Genomic DNA, 18,585 nt, shown 5'->3' on the forward strand with positions numbered 1-18,585 from the left:
CTTCGATTTAAACAGAAACACATGAATTTGGACAGAATAATACGGGGAACGAAAAGAAACTACTTTATACAAGAAATCTTTTTAACTTAGCTTCCAATAATCTATCATAAAATGATAATACATATTTAAAAGAGGAAAAATGTTTTCGGTCTAATACAGTACTGTTTATTCTAAAAAAGAAATGAAGTTTCAATTTAATTAAAACATTGTTGGGTATCAATTTGATGCTCACGTTATCAAAACATTAGTTAACTCGTAAATGGTCAAGACTGTGTTAAAATGCAACTTGCAAATGAGGAAAATATTTGAATATGCACTGGCACAAAATAATTCTATTAGCGCACAAAATAATAATTTCTACTTTTAATCTTAATCATTATGGAACCATCATCTCTTTACGTATCAAAATTTAATCAAATAAATCAACTGATAAGGTTTGAAAATATTATAACAGTGTCAATGAGTGAACAAAACTTGAACACTCTAACGCATATGGAAGACAGAGAAATCATCCTTGCAAACATGAAATAAGTAAAATGAAAATATGTACAATACCATCGGTTCTCAGGAAATGAAAAAAATTCCTCTTAAACTCAGGTTGAATTTTTTTTTTTTTCAATCGTAAATTTTTTGCCTTGTAATGCATTTTGTAATTATATTAAGATGCTTTATATGCAAATTTTAGCATAACGTATAAGATTAAAATTACAATTCTAAAATGAGAACTTCAAATAGAATATATGAACAAATTACAATAACTTAATTTCCTCTTTTCGTTTTAAACTGAATTACATTTTCAAAACATTTCACTATATTTGCTGAATTCAATCATCAAAAGAGTTCTCATGAGACACTAAAAACGCAATCCTTCGCATTTACTTTGCGGCTCATTTTCTTATTTTAGATGAACAATTCATTTGTAGAAGATCAATTCATAACGAGCTTGGTAATGCCGTGGAAAATATCAACACGCAATATCATGGGAAAAAAAAGATTCTATTTTATCTTACAATAATAAATAAAAGATCATTTCATAATTGAGAATTCTAAAGTATGGCGGAGAATGAAATTTACTCAATTGTCATCTAAATTTAGTTAAAGTTACAATCCGAATTTAAAGGTCGTTTAACGAAGACATCCCCAATATGGCATTAAATAATATATTCTTCAAAAGTTAAAACTGAAATATTGATGTAAAATATTACATCAATTAAATAACGAGTTAAAATCACTGAAGTCTCATCCACCAAAATAGCATAATTAATGCATTTCAGTTTCTCCAAAAGGGAAATATATTTTGCGGACAGCCTATGTTTCCCCTTAATTTATCTTAAAAAGTTATCAACAAAACTACGGATTTGTTTTTGTTTAATTCATAAAAAAAATCATTAACATGGTAAAATGCATTAGTTTCGAAATGATACAAAAAGTTACTTCGAAAAGAATTGAAATGGCAGTTGAACCGAATCCTAATGCGTTTCGGTAACAAACAGAAATCAAGGTCGTTTCTATGTGTTACAAAAAGGATTGTTGCTACGGAATCTGACAGTTCACGCCGTGTACCTGTTTTCGAAACTCAGTCGAGAGAGAGAAAAAAAATATTACGCTGATTTCCGGAAGCAAACTATTTCAATCATTTTTGACTAAAATTGCTCATTTCAATTGAACATTTTATCGAAAACATGGAAAAACCATTCACTTTATAAGGGCTATATGAAAATGCTTTTTATTTTTTAATCCACCTCCTACAAGTCCAAATCCAAAGGCTTCACTTGGATGCAGTCACCGGACAAACCACTTCTAAAGAACTAGAAAGAAAGGAAGGAGAACATTGGAGAGAAGATGTCAACAGGTGTGTAAGCTAATTCAAAAATAATTTCGTTCCAAACCGATTGATGTATTTTAAAATTAAAAATTTATTACGGGTCAAAGGATTTCAAGTTCGAAATCCGATTCCACTGAGGACCCGTCGTGTATGTGGGCCTGAAGCAGCCCGTTAAATCTGACATCGTTGGTCAAATATCCTCCCACTGATGTGGAACGGTAGTTTGGAGAGGTAATGGGGTAAGGTTCTGGATGAGCTATCGTTCTCGTCATCTGACCACGGTTCAAATTATGAGATCCGTTTACGAGATATGTTTGGAGAGGTTTTAAATAGAAATCGAACTGAATGGAAACCAGACGTTAATCTGACTATATATATTATTTACATGCTACAAAATATTTTCTTTCATGCACATCAAAGCGTTTAAGATTCCCTGCAATTCTTCCTTTTTAGTATAATCTCAAATTTGGCAAATAAACAGTATCTCAAACTCGCAACAATATAAAGACAGCAAATTTTATAATTTTGAATGACAAATTAAAAATGATAGTAAACAAATGCATGACGAGACTCAGCTGTTAATTGTACTCAAAGGATTAATTGAAAAAACTTTAACGAACTTCACAAATTGTTCAAAAAACAAATAGTTACATTCCAGCTCATAGCGAATTCAATCTTTTCGAAGCAATCTTCTGAATAAATTATGATTTGAAGGTAGGAGATTCTTTTCAAGGAACTCCGTAGTGTCCAATGAAAATTTCTAATCATGTAGAAAATAAAAAACTGTGCAAGAAAACAATTCGTCTTATAATTTTAATACGCATTTTCATTTCACGCCATAAAATTGTTCGTAAATTCAGCGCTTGCAATTCCTCGAAACATAATAAAAATAGTGATTATAAATCTAAACAATATTGTGATTTCCCCCCCCCCCCCACTCTTATCAAGATAAGTAACAGTTTTGTGAAAAATGAAAAAATTTCGGAATGAAAAACAGAAATAATTAGATACTAATTTGTTTGTTTTTAATTTTTACATTAGAGGTCTTTCCATTTCATTGCTATAGAACTTGAAATGATATAACCCGTCTCTTTTACACTAATTTTAAGCTTATTTTCTTAAGGAATTTCAAATATAAATGCCAATCATCAACATGCATTATTCCAAGCCAGGTAAATATCCTTTTTCGTGTTGAGAAATTTTAATCGCCTATTTTCCAATAGCGTTTGTTCCTTGATAGTCGATAGATTCCTCAGTAGTGTTGATATAATCAACCATGTTACTTTTATGTAGAGAAGTATAGAATCCAATGAAATATTTCTTTCAATTCCTATCTATAAATTTTTCCACTCACAAAAAACAAGAGCGCTGATTTGTCCCAATTTTAAATTAATTCATTCTACTGTTGTAATACATAGTACTCACAATCAATCAATAATGTTGATTCTGTAGGCAAAATATCACATTTTTATGATATAAATCCATGAAGCAGATTCAATTCTTGCAGAATGGAAAAATTGACCATCTGAAATAAACAAACACTACAGAATTTTAAAAGATAAAGATCAAAAATTAATTTTAAAACCTGAGATAAAAACTTGTATTTCTGACTTAAAAAGTGCCCAACAAATGATAATAGTTGAAGCCAATAATGATCTAATAACATTAATTATGGGTTGATTATTACAAACTGGAATTAAGAGTTGTTCATTATGAAATTTGAACAAAAAGGCAAAAATGGACCTTGTGACATCCAAAACTCGATACTCAATATAACAGTCAGTGTGATACTCAACATAACAGTCGAAAAAAAGTATCTTCAAGAAACTCAGAATTGTCCTATCAATTTTTTATTTTTGAGTACTTCGGGGGGGGGGGTCTTTTTTTCCTTTCTTTCTTTCTTTATTCTTTTCTCGGTCATTTCTCTTATTTTTACGTTGAATTTCATTTTCTCCTGCAAAAATTACAAACCTGGATCATTTCTTAGAAAGCAATTTTTGAATCATTGAACCTGTCAGTTAATACAAGCTTCTTTATAAGTTCCGGTGACCACCTCATTGAATACTTCATTCATTGAAACAAAAATTCACACAGCAATCGTAAACTCACTGCTTAGAAACCAAAATTCGGGTGAAATTCCAGTTTAAACTCAAGAAATCCTAATAAAAAAAAGCACTGACTTTTTTCTATAGCAACTGATTTGTCGGTTCAATCTCCTGAACGTGCTGCCATTAATCCTACCTTTTTCCGTGACTACTTAACAAAAAAAAGTATATATTACACGTGAAACCCCGCAACTGAATAGGACGTTGGCCATTTTCAAGGAAAAATATGAAATGTCTTTCCTTCAGAAAACTGTCAAATTGATGCAATAAAAAATTTGATATCAGAATTGAAATTGGAATACCTCAAATACTTGAATCAACAGTTTGAAGAAACGGATAAGCGACAAAAATCGAAAATCATATGACGTGTACAAAAAGTATTCTATCATATAAACATTCATTGTTAGCCATAAAAAAGGAACGAAAACCACTGAGGCATATATATCATAAAAATTTAATTGAAAAGAAACAAGTAAGACAAATTTTAAGCGCTTTTTATTTCCCAGAGAAAACAGTAAACAGATTTGTTTCTTTCTTTCTTGAAACTGCTGATTCAATTTAAAGAACCGGGCCTTAGAAATGCCGGAGAAAATTTTAATTTTTTATTAATGCACTCAGAATTTTTCAAGGCAATATGCAAGCTATATATGACAACTACAATCCTTCCTAAGTACTTGAAGCAATAACACGTTTTCATCAACAATCACAGAATATTTTATTTTTTGAAAACGGAAATAAATAAATATGCGGAATAAAAAAACGGAAATAAAACACCACAGATTATCTCTGGAAGCCACTGTTAGTTGAAGGCTTAAGAATCTTTCATCTTATCCACCACAGTTGTGCAGAATGATTTACGCATTTAATTAACGCAGCTGATAAAAGATTACCAATGTTGTGTCTTCCAGGGTCAATGGAAAAACAGTATAAGGAATATTTTTTTTTTTTTTCAAAACTGATTAGGAAAAAAAATGTGTTTCTGCACAATTTTACTATAAATAATGAAGAGTTGAATTCAGAGATAAATGTTTTAATTTATTTTAAATTCTTTCATTTTTTTCTAATTTTTCAAACTTTATCGATATAATAGAAAACTTCGAATAATTCCATAAATGCTATCTATAAAACAGTCTTATTTTCATAGTCGGTAATAAAGCAATAAATTTCAAATTGCGTTGTCGTAAAAACGAGGAATTCATTATATTTTTAAAACTTATTTTAAAAAGTAGAAGAATGTGACACAAACTGCTAAAAATTTTTAAATAGTTACGAAGTATCTACTAGTTTAGAAGTTAGTAAGTGGGCCATCGTCAGAATGAATACCCTTTCTTGGATTAGAATTATTTTTCTGATACTATTTAGGTGTGAAGCATTGCTGTAATGTTTGAAGTCTGTAACAAATTAGATTAAATGCCAGTTTTTTTTTTTTTTTTGTTTTTTGTTTTACAAGGAATACGATTAACTGAAAGCAAAAATACAAAGTGAAGAAAATATTAACGATTTCCCTTTAACAAAGGAGTCATCAATTTGGTGAAAAAGATTATGTTACAACCTAGTAAAAAATTCCATTTCTGAAATAACTTCAATTTCAATCTGTTTGAAAATATGTAATATCATTTGTATAATTGAGAAATTGAAAAATAATAATAAATAAATAAGAAAATAAGACAACTGAAAGAAAATAAGAAAATTAAGACATCTAATAGTAGCAACATCCTGATGGCACCATATAATAACAAAAGTAAAGCTCGTTAACTCTGCAAGACAAGAACAAACCCAATTATTGATTTAATACAGATTTGATTATACCTGATGCTATATATTAATATACTAGATTCGTTAAAATACAGATTATATATTAGTTTCGTACTATCAAAATAGAAAATCTTTCCTAGTTAAGAAATAGTGGAGATCTTATTATGCAAAAAAGTGAACCACAGGAGTGAGTTATGACAAAGGACCAAAATTTTTGCCACCATTAAATGTGCTAATTACACTGAAGATTAATAATGATATTCCACTTCACATATCGCTGGCAACATGTTATTCAAGTGCTATTTTCTGTCATTCAATATATAGGCATATTCAAAATTTCAACTGGACCCAATAATTTTTTGAAATTTCTTAAAAGTCCTCATTTTTTTATTCTTGAAAAACATATTTTATATACATTTATATACCTACAATCACCTTCTAATCTTGAGTAAATAGCAATAACTAGCAATTTAAATACAATAGTGTTACAAAACAAATTATATGAATTTTTCAAGAGCAATAAATCATTTGAAATAAATGATTGAACAAACATTGGTGTGTGTGTACTGCTACATGTACTCAGATTTTTATTTTTTAAGGGTCCCACACACAAGAATTTCTGTTGTATAGTGAAGAAAAATGAGTATGCCTTTTAGACGTGTTTTTTTTTGTGTTTTTTTTGTGTTTTTTTTTTTTTTTTTTTTTTTTTTACTGACAAAAACCAAAATTTGGCACGAAATAATAATAAGTGCTACTTTAATAATAAGAAAACAAACTAAATTTAATTTATTTAAGTCATTGCATTTCTGGCAAATCGACGAGGAATTCCTCGACAGATTCGGTTCAAAATTTAATATGAATCTAGACGTTATAAATGTGGACCAAATTTTATTTATCTAGCTCTTCACTTTTTGAAGTTATGATGTTCATACTCGGACAAACAGACAGACAGCTTCCAGTGAAGAGATTTCATATAAAATTTGACAAATCTACAAATAGGTACAAAGATCACTTACCAAATTTCATCTGTCTTTTCGTCAAATATCCTAGAATGTTCAAAGTGTGGTCCACTTTATACATAAATAGCTAGCAATCAAATGCCAAATAAATTAAAAAAACTTCATACTTTGAATATCATGAATTATTTCTCTTCCTAATGAACAATATTTTTTTCTATTTTTGTTTTATTTTCATTTTTATCATTTTTTGTTTATTATTATGTTCCTTTTTTTCATTGAAGTAGCCTATGGATAACATGGTAATTAAGTTAATTTTCTTTATATTTTTTGTGTGTATGTTTTTGTATTGTATTAACATATTTTTGTGGTTTCTGGACAGCATATTAAAATCGGTGTCTACACTAATCGTGGACCAATAAATATTTTCTGAACCTTTCGAGATAAGCATATACTTCCAAATAGAAAAGTACTTTAAATGAAGTAAAGGATAATATTTTATTTGGTTCGAGTCTATAAACGTAATGTTAAAAAAGTTATGGAAGCACAATTTTTATGCAGACCTTTGTTACTATTAGTTATATTTAATGAAAATATGTAATAACATCCTAATGCATACAATAAAAAAGTCCCATTGTTTTATGAGAAACAGTTCTTTAAAATAATAGAGGTAGTTATAAAAATTATCAGTTTTTGGAAGAATAAAATGTTTGGACAAAATATAAAATAATATTCTTCATTATTATTATTATTGATTTAAATATTTAATATAAAAGCACAAAACGGATAAGCAACATAAAAGAAATATTCAGCTTGTATGAAAAAACAGAAAACTAAATTATCTGATGCAGTAAATCAAATAATGAAAAGAACTAAAGTATTTCATTGCAAAAATGAAAAATTCATTAAAATGCCATTATAATCAACATTTTAATAAACTTGAAATTAAAATCATTTTACTGATATTAGTTCAAAATGACTTTCTATAATTGAAATGTATCCATGAAATAATTTCTTCTACACTTTATGCAACATTATTAATGCAATAATTTGCATTCCACAATAATATGCTCATCAAATTTGCTTGATTCATGAATTCCTCTCTTTTGTAGATTTTAATTTTTAAGTTACCACAAAATAAATAAATAAATAGACTTAAATGTGGTAATTATAAGTGAATAAGTTATCACAGTTTTATTTATTTGCTTTTTTATTCCTTTATTTGTAATTTGTGCCTTTGAGTGGATATTCGATTAAGTATAAAATGGAGTTAAAATTTAGTTTAGCATCATAATTTTTATCTTTTTGTTTAAACATCTGTTTTTGGTTCTTAGAAACTTCATTGTTATGCACTATAAAGTTACATAAAGTTGTTTTACTTTGCCTATAGTTATGTAACAAATACATTTACCAGCGAATATTCTAAGATATTTTTTTGCCATGTATATTTAACACTTTCAGTTTAGTCTGAATGATCACTTGTAAGTATATCTACTACTTTTAATTTTGCAAATTATATAGCTAACTGGCAAAAGTTTAATATTTTCTTATTTTACAAGATCATTTTACCATAATAAAACTCCTTTAAAAAAATCTGGAAATGTTTAGGATTTAACCTGTAAAGGATTCAATAAAATGACTAGAAAATAAAACATTAAATCTCTTTCTTCTGCATATAATTAATATTAGAAGTTTCCCTGATGCAATAGTAATATCTCCTCATGTAAAATAATTGAAAGAAATCTGAACTTACTAACAGGTTTATGTGTAATTTTAATTTATATTTCCCCTTAAGAATGTTACCAAAATAGTGGAATTTAGCAGTTAAAATCAATTAAAAAAAGCTGATATTAAAAGTTTCATACTTTTAAATGTAAGTGAATGAAACTTTTTAAAAAAAAAAATGAAAATGTTAATGTCCCAGAAATATTTTACTACAAATGGTTAATAAAACCAGAGGACTGCATACAAAATTAGATTTAATTTTTTTTCAGCATTGCCTCTTTTAATTCAGCATAAAATATAATTTCTGACATCATTCAGAGCACTTTTTCCAATTGGAACTATACACTTATCTCTAATGGTTTAGAAATTAGCTATTAGACTATAATTAGAGTGCATAAACATACACATTCTCTTTTGAACTCAAACTTACAAATGCACAACAGCAATGTAAATTTCCTAAAATATATATCTTGAAGATATCCTAATATTGAAAATTTATTGAATAATTAATAACAGAAATATAATCTGAAATACCAATAAGTGAAATGGCTATTAAAAGCAATTCTTTAATTTTTCCCTCACAAGCAAAGCAGGTGTGGAATTTTTACCAGCTAATTGAACAACTGTACTATTAAACAATAAAAATCTCCTCCCTCTTCATGAAAGTATTTGAAACATTCAGCAATTAGTTCTACTTCTCAAATGAGATGGACACATTTGTTGAACTGAGAAGTAAGCTGCTATTTCTCTTGTATTTTAATAGACTATTTTACATTTTCTAAAGCTTATGAAGGTAAATAATAATCATATACAAACTTGATGCCTAATTAAAGTAGTTATTTAATTGGACTTTTAACTAGGTTTAATTTGCTGAAACATGAAAGCAGAAAAATCATTTATGTTTGGATACCAAGAATTAGCTCTTTCAGTTCAGTCCTTTGAAAATAACATATGCAGCACATTTCATAAAAGTAAAACAATGAAATTCATAATATTGGATATTAAGTGTTAAATAAGTCGCATAACTTTTTTACAGTATATTCAATAAAATATCATTGTTCATGTATAAACTAAAAAGAATGGAATTATTCTATAAGCATTCAACTTTTGCACGGTGAGCCTCACTCAGAAATACTTTATTCCTATTCCTCTCTAATTATAGACTAGAAAAGGAAGAAACAATGTTTTTATTTGCTTTGAAACAGCTTGTAGCAATTTTGTTTATTCGAAAAAATTGCTTTAAGGATACAAAAATGAAATCGGAGATGCTAATTCTAATTGCAGTCAAAGATAATTCTTAAGAAAAATTTATTACAGCATTTAAGCAATATAATGCATATCTGCTTTAAAAAGTCTGTTAGATTTTTTAAACACTAGGTGGCAAGGATACTTATAAAAATTGTTTTATTAAAATTAGGTCTTGATATTGATGCATTTTAAAGTAATGTAACTTATATAATTATCTTTATCTGAAAAAAGGAAAGCAAGCAGTTGTAAAATTGGATATTCAATTCTAAATATTGATAGATATGTCCTGCATCCATTCAAGATATAACTATCCATATAAATGAGATATAAATAAGCATAACTATATGAACAATACTAAGATTAGTTTGGATCTTATTATGTATTTATGGGTGACAGAAATATAAATATATAAAAAAATTAAAGATAATTAAAATTTTATGATTTGTTATTGATTATTTTACTTCAATCATATAATGCATATATAATAGGATTGTAGAAAAGATTTGAAAACCCAAACTAATCAGGATAGTAGTAAAAATATTAGTATAAAATAATGTACAGGATAGTAATAAAAATATTAATATAAAATAATGTAAACATTTGGAAAACATTGGAAAATGGGATAATATTGTATAGCTATTATTTGTTATGTTACCCAAATTAGAAAATCCTTAATGTTATCAATTAATCAATATTCAAATTATTTTAACAAATTTTATTGCATTTGAGTTAGAAACATTTTTTTATTAAACTTCTGAAACAAATAGCATCTTGTTAATAAGTTTTCACATTTAATAGAGAGCATTATTACTCTGAAACCTTAGCCTGCAAATTTCGACTAACCAAAAATAAATAATAAATGCACACAACTTGATTTTACAAAAACATTAAATACAATGTTAATAAATGGAATATATACATATAATAAAAGTATTACTATAAAAACATCAATTTTTAAAAAAGTACAATTAAAGAATTTAAATGAAAAATTAGTGTAAAGGCATGATTTTGGAATAATGCATTTAATTTCTAATATCATAGAAAACCTATCATAGGAGTTAAAGTTATCATCAATGAATACTTTTGTTTGATTCTTTTGTTTCATCTTCAAATCGTAACATCCTCTTTATCGTTGATCTATACCATGGTTAGCAATCATGAACAACAAAAATATTATACTAGTCAGTCAGTCATATTTATTTTGTAAATAACTCTGATTTTCCAAAACCATTTCAAAAGGAACGCATTAAAAACTGAATGATTCAAATATTGTTTTAATCCATCAGCGCACACACACTTAAACCTACCCTTTCTCTTTTTCTTTCTTTTTTTTTAATTCCAGGAATTTATAAAAGTTTACACCTGTTATTTTCTATAACTTCATGGTAGAGCTAGAAGAGGATTAAAGATTGATCACTGCTGTACAGATAGAAATCAATAGCACAATGCATCTCAATTTTTACTTGAGGGTTGGGATCAAATTGACCCCTGTGAGTGCTAGCATCTCAAATTCATTTAATGTTATAGTATGATGGATGAACATAAGTAGAAGAGATTCAGTGATCTTCTTGCAAGTGTTCCTACTGATAGTGACAATGATGATAACTCAGATTCATCAGATGCTGTTGAAAGTTTGAAAAGCGATCATGATACAGAATCGGAACAAAACATAGATTCTGAACACTCTAGAAAATCTGATCAAAATTCTTTTCCTGCCTATGAAAAAGTAGGAAATCCTTATATAAAGTGCATTCTTTTATGATATGAATAAGCTGTTTTGGAATTTATGTTGAAAAATAATTTTATTCTGAATCAGGAATGATAAAAGTGTTTTTTGAATATACATAAAAATGATTTTTCTAAGTTGTATATTTATTTTTCCAAAAAATTTCAAATGTATACTATAAGTAAAATATGGATTTTTTTATTCTAGTAATATAATTATACAACAAAAAATTCCTGCCTAATTTAAAAATAATAAGCCTGATGTGAATACAAAAGGAAAAACGAGATGAATACAGAAAAGGCATGGAAATAAAGAGCTAAGTTCAATTTTGGTTTTTCTTATTAAAAATAGAATTTGTGTCTTAAATAGATCATATATATGAAAATACATACATATACTCTGGCCATATTTTATTTTTAGACAAATAGCCCATAAAATAAGGAATTAGAGCCTGACAATTTGGTGTCATGTTAGTCACCCAGCCTACATGTCAATGTTAAAAAAATGAGCACAGGCACTGAAAAAGTTAAGCAATTTCATCTATAAGATGAGTGAATTAATGAAGCCTCCTTTTTATGGTGCAAAATCCATTTATTACAAATGCCAAGAAAACAAAACTTACCCATTTCCTGCTTTATTGCGTCCTCTCTTCTCATTGTGGCTTTCAGATTCTTCAGCATCACTGCTACTATTTTCATACGAATTATTAGATGAAATTCTGTCTTTTCTCCCAGTCATTGTAATTTTTCTGAAAAATTGTATAAACAAAACTTATTCTTTGAGATGTAGGATCATGCTAACTGTTTTTAAAAAAGCAAAGCATAATAAGTCTAAAGATCATTTAAGCAATGGTAGCTCATACTAAATCATTAAGGAGGAAAGGGAGAAGTAACTTAAAACTTTACTGTGATGATTTCTGTAGAATTTAAATCAAGCCTTTTTCAATCAATTTTAAATAGTTTAATAATTAGCAAATCAGTAACTATTTGACTTTTACCTTTATTAATTAATAAAAAAATATTTTTATAATTAATTTTTAACCAATTTCATTAAAATTTTAACCAAAAAATTAATTTTCTCAATTATTTTTGCATTGTTCCTTATTCTCATCTATAAGGCCGTAGTTAAGTGTTGCTTTAAAAATTCAGCAAAAGTCAAAGATTGAAATACATATGCAATTATAAAGATAATATTGTTTATATTAATCAAAATTACGTGATATGAAATATTTTCTTCTCGTCTTATTTCACATGAAAAGATAAATAGCTCTTTTCTTAATGTTTATACAGCTATCAAATTCTAAGATGCACATATACAAAAGACAGACAAAATTCCCTCTAATAGATTTCATTCAAATTCTAATACATATCCACATTTTGGGAATAAGACCTAAGAGCCAAATTTCATTTTTTTTAGTTATGGTTTTCAATTTCATCTTTATATACATACAGATAAACATACATAATTTCCAGATTTTTTTCAGGGCAGTGTAAAAAATAGTTCAAAATTTTTAAATAAAATTGTAACAATTACAATCTATTTCTCAATTCTCTTTGCATACTACAAATCTCAGAATAAAAAGAAAAATAATTAATTATAACATTATATCTATCTATTATTGTGCTGAGATACCTTTCAATATGAATGTACTTACTGCTGCTTTTTAAGAAATTATATCTATTCACATTTATTCCAACTTCCAATATTTTAGTCCGAGCAGATAATGTAACAGGTGGCATTAGAACAGCTTATTTAAGAATTCTTTAAAAAGTCGAATTCCTTGACACTCTCGGTGGGTTCCCCCCTCCCTCCCTCCAAAGTCAGAGCCTCTTTTTCAAGAATTATACAGATTAATATATACGTTGTATAAATTCTTTCAAACTTTTAACATTTCTAATAGAAAACTATAAAAAATTTTGAATACAAAAAAATTTATTCAAATTTATCAACCATAATTTTTAAAATTAATTAATAAATTTTTATCACTATCTTTTTCTTTATCATTTATTTTCAAATTTCAATTTTTTTAAGAAAAGAAGTACATCTCTTTTGCTGGATGCCTCATCACCTGCAATACCTTTCTCAGTTAAAGGACTTATTGAAAAGATTGAAATTCTTCAATAAAAGTGCAAATTTGAACAAACAGAATGAAAACAATGGGAATTTGCAGTGCTCGGAAAGGAATAGCTTCTTTGGCAGTGAAAAGATTACAAAAAAGAAAAATTCTTCCCTATAAAATTGATTTTTTTTCCCTCCTTCCTCCTTTTCAAATGAAGCTGAAAACATCAAAAGATTAGACTGTCAATGAATTTAGATATTAAATATAAAATTGAATAAATAAGATATTAAATTTATATGTTGAAAAAAGTTATGGGTGCTGTAATTCTGCAGCCTCTATACACGAGCTGCCCTGCAGTAAAGGATAGAAAGGCTTTTAGATTTGAAAATATTTTAAATATATCCCGACGCTTATTTTGTAAGTGCAATTTATATAAATACATACAAAAGGAATAAATATTTGCAAATTAATCCTACTTAACTCACTGTAAGCGAAGTAAAATAGAAAAAAGACATTCCAAAACTGAAAGGTAGCTCATATGATAAAAAAAACACACCTTTTAAAAATATAATTAAATGCATTCAATTATTGGTACTTTTTTTAACTATTGACATTTTTTAAGGTGAATCAATTACATTTTAAACTTGATCATAACATAAAAGCACACACTTTTCTTCCCATGCAGTATACATAACTCTTGCTCAGCTCCTAATATCAAAATGTTAATATAGTGTACTTCAAATAAATAAAGAGAGGTTTCACTCACTGAATTTTATATAGAATAAATAAATTCAGAAAAAACAATGATTGGTTATTTTAAAGGAAATTATTCCAGATATAAAAAAAAATACACAATTAAGAAAATACTTATTCCAGAACTACAACTAATTTGAATGGAATATAATATTTAATAGCAGGAAAGCCATCTTGGTGATATTGCCCCAAATAAACATTCAAAATGGGAAAACCGATTAAAAAAATTCTAAGAAGTCTTGAAATATAATAGGAGAAAAAATATAAAAATTTAACAAATAGTAATATTTCTGAACCAAAATAAATAGTTAAAAATAAAGGATCTAAGCTTAAATTTGAAAAAATTATTTGAAGAACCAGGACAGAATTAAAAATTTTCACACACGTTCACTGCTACTAGCTTTAACATGACAAATATTATAATTATGCAATATTATTAACATTCTAATCTTTCAATATAATAGTAACACAATTACAACTTTTGCATCATTAGGATCTTCATAAAATTGTCATTTTTATAAACAATAAAAAATTCTATGATTTTTTCTAAAAACTTTCAATATTTCCAGGAGTTCATGATATAGAGATAGCATAAATTGTAGCAAGTAAACAAAGCATTATGATATAAAGCATGTATAATTTTATTGAATTAAATAGAAGCACTAGTAATTTTAGGAGTACAAGGGTAGGTAACTTTAAATTATGAATGGCAAACTTACTGTTTCTCTAAAATTAAAGACGAAAAATAATAAGCTGCTCTTAACCAACTTTCCTGACGAGTTTTTTGTTTGGCACGATATTGGCAAAACATCTGTGCTGAATTCTTTAGTTTTATCTCCTTCTCTTTTCTTAATCCCCATAAAATTCAAACTTCAATAAATGAAGGAGAAAGAAATAGTTTTCTCTACGTTGACTTCTATTATTATCCGAATATAGCTGAAAGAATGCAAATACTTCTATGAGATTTAATGATAATGCATCGGTTAGAATTTCGTATGGTTCTTATCGAAGACAGCAAATATCAGTTTGCTCATTTCCCCGGAAATTTGTTGAAATCTATAAAGGTTAATTTTCTATTTTGAGACATTTCAACAGCAGTGTTTGTAACACATTTTCTCGGATGAATGTATGACAATACGAAACTCTTTTTAATAAAAATAACGGAATATAAAAGAAAAATTCCACGAATCTGAAGTTCAGAATAGAATTAATTATAATAGATTTATAATGTGTTTTTGTTTCATAAATTTACCTTCAAGCCGTTCCTACACTTAGATAATTGCTTGCGAAACAAATACTATAAGTGTTCGCAAGCACCTCGAAATAAGTTAATGTAATACTTTTAAAACCACAATCAAACAAAACGGCACTTATTTAACAAGATAATTAGCTCCATTTCACACCGAATCCAATCAATTTGAGAACTAAATCTATTCATTTCTGAAGTTCAAAACAAGAAATGAAATAGCCAATAAAATGCAGACAATTAATAATGAATCGATCACTCATGAATGCATTCCAAGATCCGAAATCTACATACAAGCGTTTTGGAAAACATCCGATTCTAGAGACCTGGATGTTGTATCCGATTTCTGCTTGATCCAAACGATTTTATGAAAGAATATGGAATAACAAATTATGAAAGAAAAGTAACTGTTCACACTATCAAAGCTCAAAGTTGGAAATGAAAAACACAAAATGCTCTACGGTGGTTCGAGCTATATCACCATCAGAAGAGCTAACTTAAAAGCTCTACGCTGCGTAGTGGATCTATATCCATCTCAAAGTAAGCCCTTTTCAATTAATTTTAAATAGTTTAATAATTAGTCAACAAACAGCTATTAATATACTTTTTATTTGTTAAAACTTAAAGAATATAACCCTTTCTACGGCTATGGGAAATATGCTTCCCACCAAATTCGTCAATCTTTATATGAAGTTATGTAGAGCGACGTAAGGTTAGACAAATTTTTCAACAACACGGAAACTTAGTTGCCTCAGTTCCTTATCTCACAGAAAATTGTGTATCTTGATTTGTTACTTAATTATTAATAAACTAAATAATTTTATTAATTAATCAAATTAAATTTACCTAATAAGCTAAATGAATCACTTTTATTACAGTAATCTAAATCCTAAAAATATCTTAATATATCAAGATTAGAAAAAAGTGCACTTTTAAAGGGTTAACTTCAAACTGATTTTTTCAAAACTAATTTTTGCAACTTTCTATACTCTTATTTACAAAAATTCAATTAACTGTGGCTGAACTTTGAAAGAAAAAGTGCAGAAACTGTCTCTAATAAAACAAAAATAATTGACATTTTCTTAAAAAACACATAGTTAAAAATATCTATAGCTTTAAAGGTTATAAGAATCTATCAAATAGTCCAGGTAGCATATTCTAACTCCCTAACCTATTTCAAGTTTAGGGGGAAAGCGGACTATGTCATTGACTCGCACCACCGCGAACTTAGCAAAGAAAGGGTGACGTCATTGCAGGCAAACTTCACATTTGTTTCGGTATCTTTAAGATGTTGTCCAGCATTTGGAATATCACTCAGTAGCGTGGAGATATCAGAATATTTTGTGCTAATGATGTTTACATCATTAAGGCTATATTATCGCTATTATACTGCTATTGCATTACAATTATTTCTTTAGTTTTTCATTACTCATTTATATGTTTGGAAATTTCAATAATTTTTTTTTTCCTCTACTTGTCTGTTATGAATAAAATATGCATATTCGTAGAAAATAAAAAGGATTATCATAAATGTTCTGATAAAAATAAAATATTATTTATACAGAAATTCAAATCAAAAATTAAAAGATTCCAGTTTTTCTGCAGCTGAGAAATGAATATAATTTTTTGAATAATGCCGAAATAAAAATTAGTATAACTGTAATCAAATAAATTCTTATATTTCTACATCCATTAGAGGTAATAAAAGTTCATCGAATATTTTAAATTGTATTTTTTTTTCTTTAATTCTGGCTATCCCTCTCCCATTTTTTGTTATTTGCATTTTCTATTTATTTCGTTTAGATTTTAGTTTTGCATATTAATATTTTATGGAATATTTAATTATTTCGGTGATAACTGTAATACTTAATCAAAATAATTCACTATTAACAAACTGACAGATAATTTAATTCGTTGAAATGTAGGTAGATAGTTTAAATATTGAGAACATATAAAGATTTATTTTGGAGGGAAAAAAAAAAAGGAGAAGCTTCTTTTTTACATTAAACTTCGTATTTCGTAATTCCTATTTTGAATCATTAATATTTTCCTTTAAAAAAATGGACGAAAGAAATTGGAAGAAGAAAAATACAATATTTAAGAAATCCATTTAATATTTTTAATATTGAATTTTCTATTGTTCCCTGCATTTTTATAATCAGAGATTAATAGTAATGAAATTTTGAGATTTTCACTACTATCAATTAAAAAAAAAAAGCTGTTTAAGATGAAATCGAAGATAATTCAATACTCCAAGACTGTTGTTGTCTATAAATGGTGTAAACAACTCATACATTAAAGTACACAGTACAGAAAGGAATGACACATCCAAATATTATGATTTCAGATTTTATTAGTTTCAGCTGGTATGAAAGATGCTTCTACCGAAACAGCATTCAGCTGAAGTCTACAGTAACATCCTTTCATTTCTTATGAAGTGAGAGTATAAATTTTAACAGTGAAAAAACTATTAACAACTTTCTACAATGCGGACATTTTATTGCATATATAACTTCTTAGACTTTTAATTATTTATAAAACAATTGTATTTGTTATTGTATTTGTTGTAAGGAAAATAAATGTATTTTAAAAATTTACATCAGAATAAAATGCTTTCTGCATTCAGCCACAGGAAAAATTTCCAAATATTACCAAGCAGAAAATTTACTTTAGAAATTAGATGGCAAACAGCAGTGAGAACAAGCTACATAATACTAAAAGAATAAGTTAAGTTCATTCAATTTATGCGATTTAGCTACGAGACATATCATAACAAAATTGTGTTCGCATGCTAAGCGGGAGCACGCATGACGTCATCAACAGAGTGTACTAACGATATAGCTCTATTTTCTTCCATACTCGAAATAGGATAGGGAAAGGTAATATGCACTCAGGTACTCATAATAAATATCTAATAAAAAATCTAATCTTGAAATAAGAATAATTTATGCTTAAAATCATACAGAGAAAGAAAATATAGACAGAAGGAAAATAAACTTTTTTAAAGCCTCGATGAGACAATGAAGTTTGAGTTAAATTTCAGCAATGGAAACAACTGTTGTGAATTAAAAATATTTATCTAAATTTGTTCAAGTTACAGGAAAATTGCACAATTAAATCTGAAACATACATTTTTTTTTTTTTTTTTTTTTGGTATTTTAAGATTTAAGAATTATTTTTGTGCGGT

At 27.3% G+C, this 18,585-nt stretch overlaps 1 protein-coding gene across 2 annotated transcripts in view; it reads right to left on the reverse strand.

Moving 5' to 3' along the window:
• LOC129960988 (BTB/POZ domain-containing protein 10-like) overlaps nucleotides 1–15,619 on the reverse strand; it is a 78,144-nt gene extending 62,525 nt beyond the window's left edge. The window contains exons 1-2 of one of the 2 annotated variants that reach the window (XM_056074776.1): nucleotides 15,405–15,619; nucleotides 11,963–12,088 (exon numbers count right to left, since the gene is read on the reverse strand). In XM_056074776.1, the coding sequence (XP_055930751.1) occupies nucleotides 11,963–12,078 (116 nt within the window). In that variant the 5' untranslated portion in view covers nucleotides 12,079–12,088; nucleotides 15,405–15,619. Of the gene's footprint in view, nucleotides 1–11,962; nucleotides 12,089–14,871 lie in introns of both variants that reach the window. The other variant, XM_056074775.1, reaches the window with a different exon arrangement.
• Nucleotides 15,620–18,585: the final 2,966 nt, after the last annotated feature.

Source organism: Argiope bruennichi, chromosome X2, assembly GCF_947563725.1.
Source record: "Argiope bruennichi chromosome X2, qqArgBrue1.1, whole genome shotgun sequence".
Taxonomy (NCBI): domain Eukaryota; kingdom Metazoa; phylum Arthropoda; class Arachnida; order Araneae; family Araneidae; genus Argiope; species Argiope bruennichi.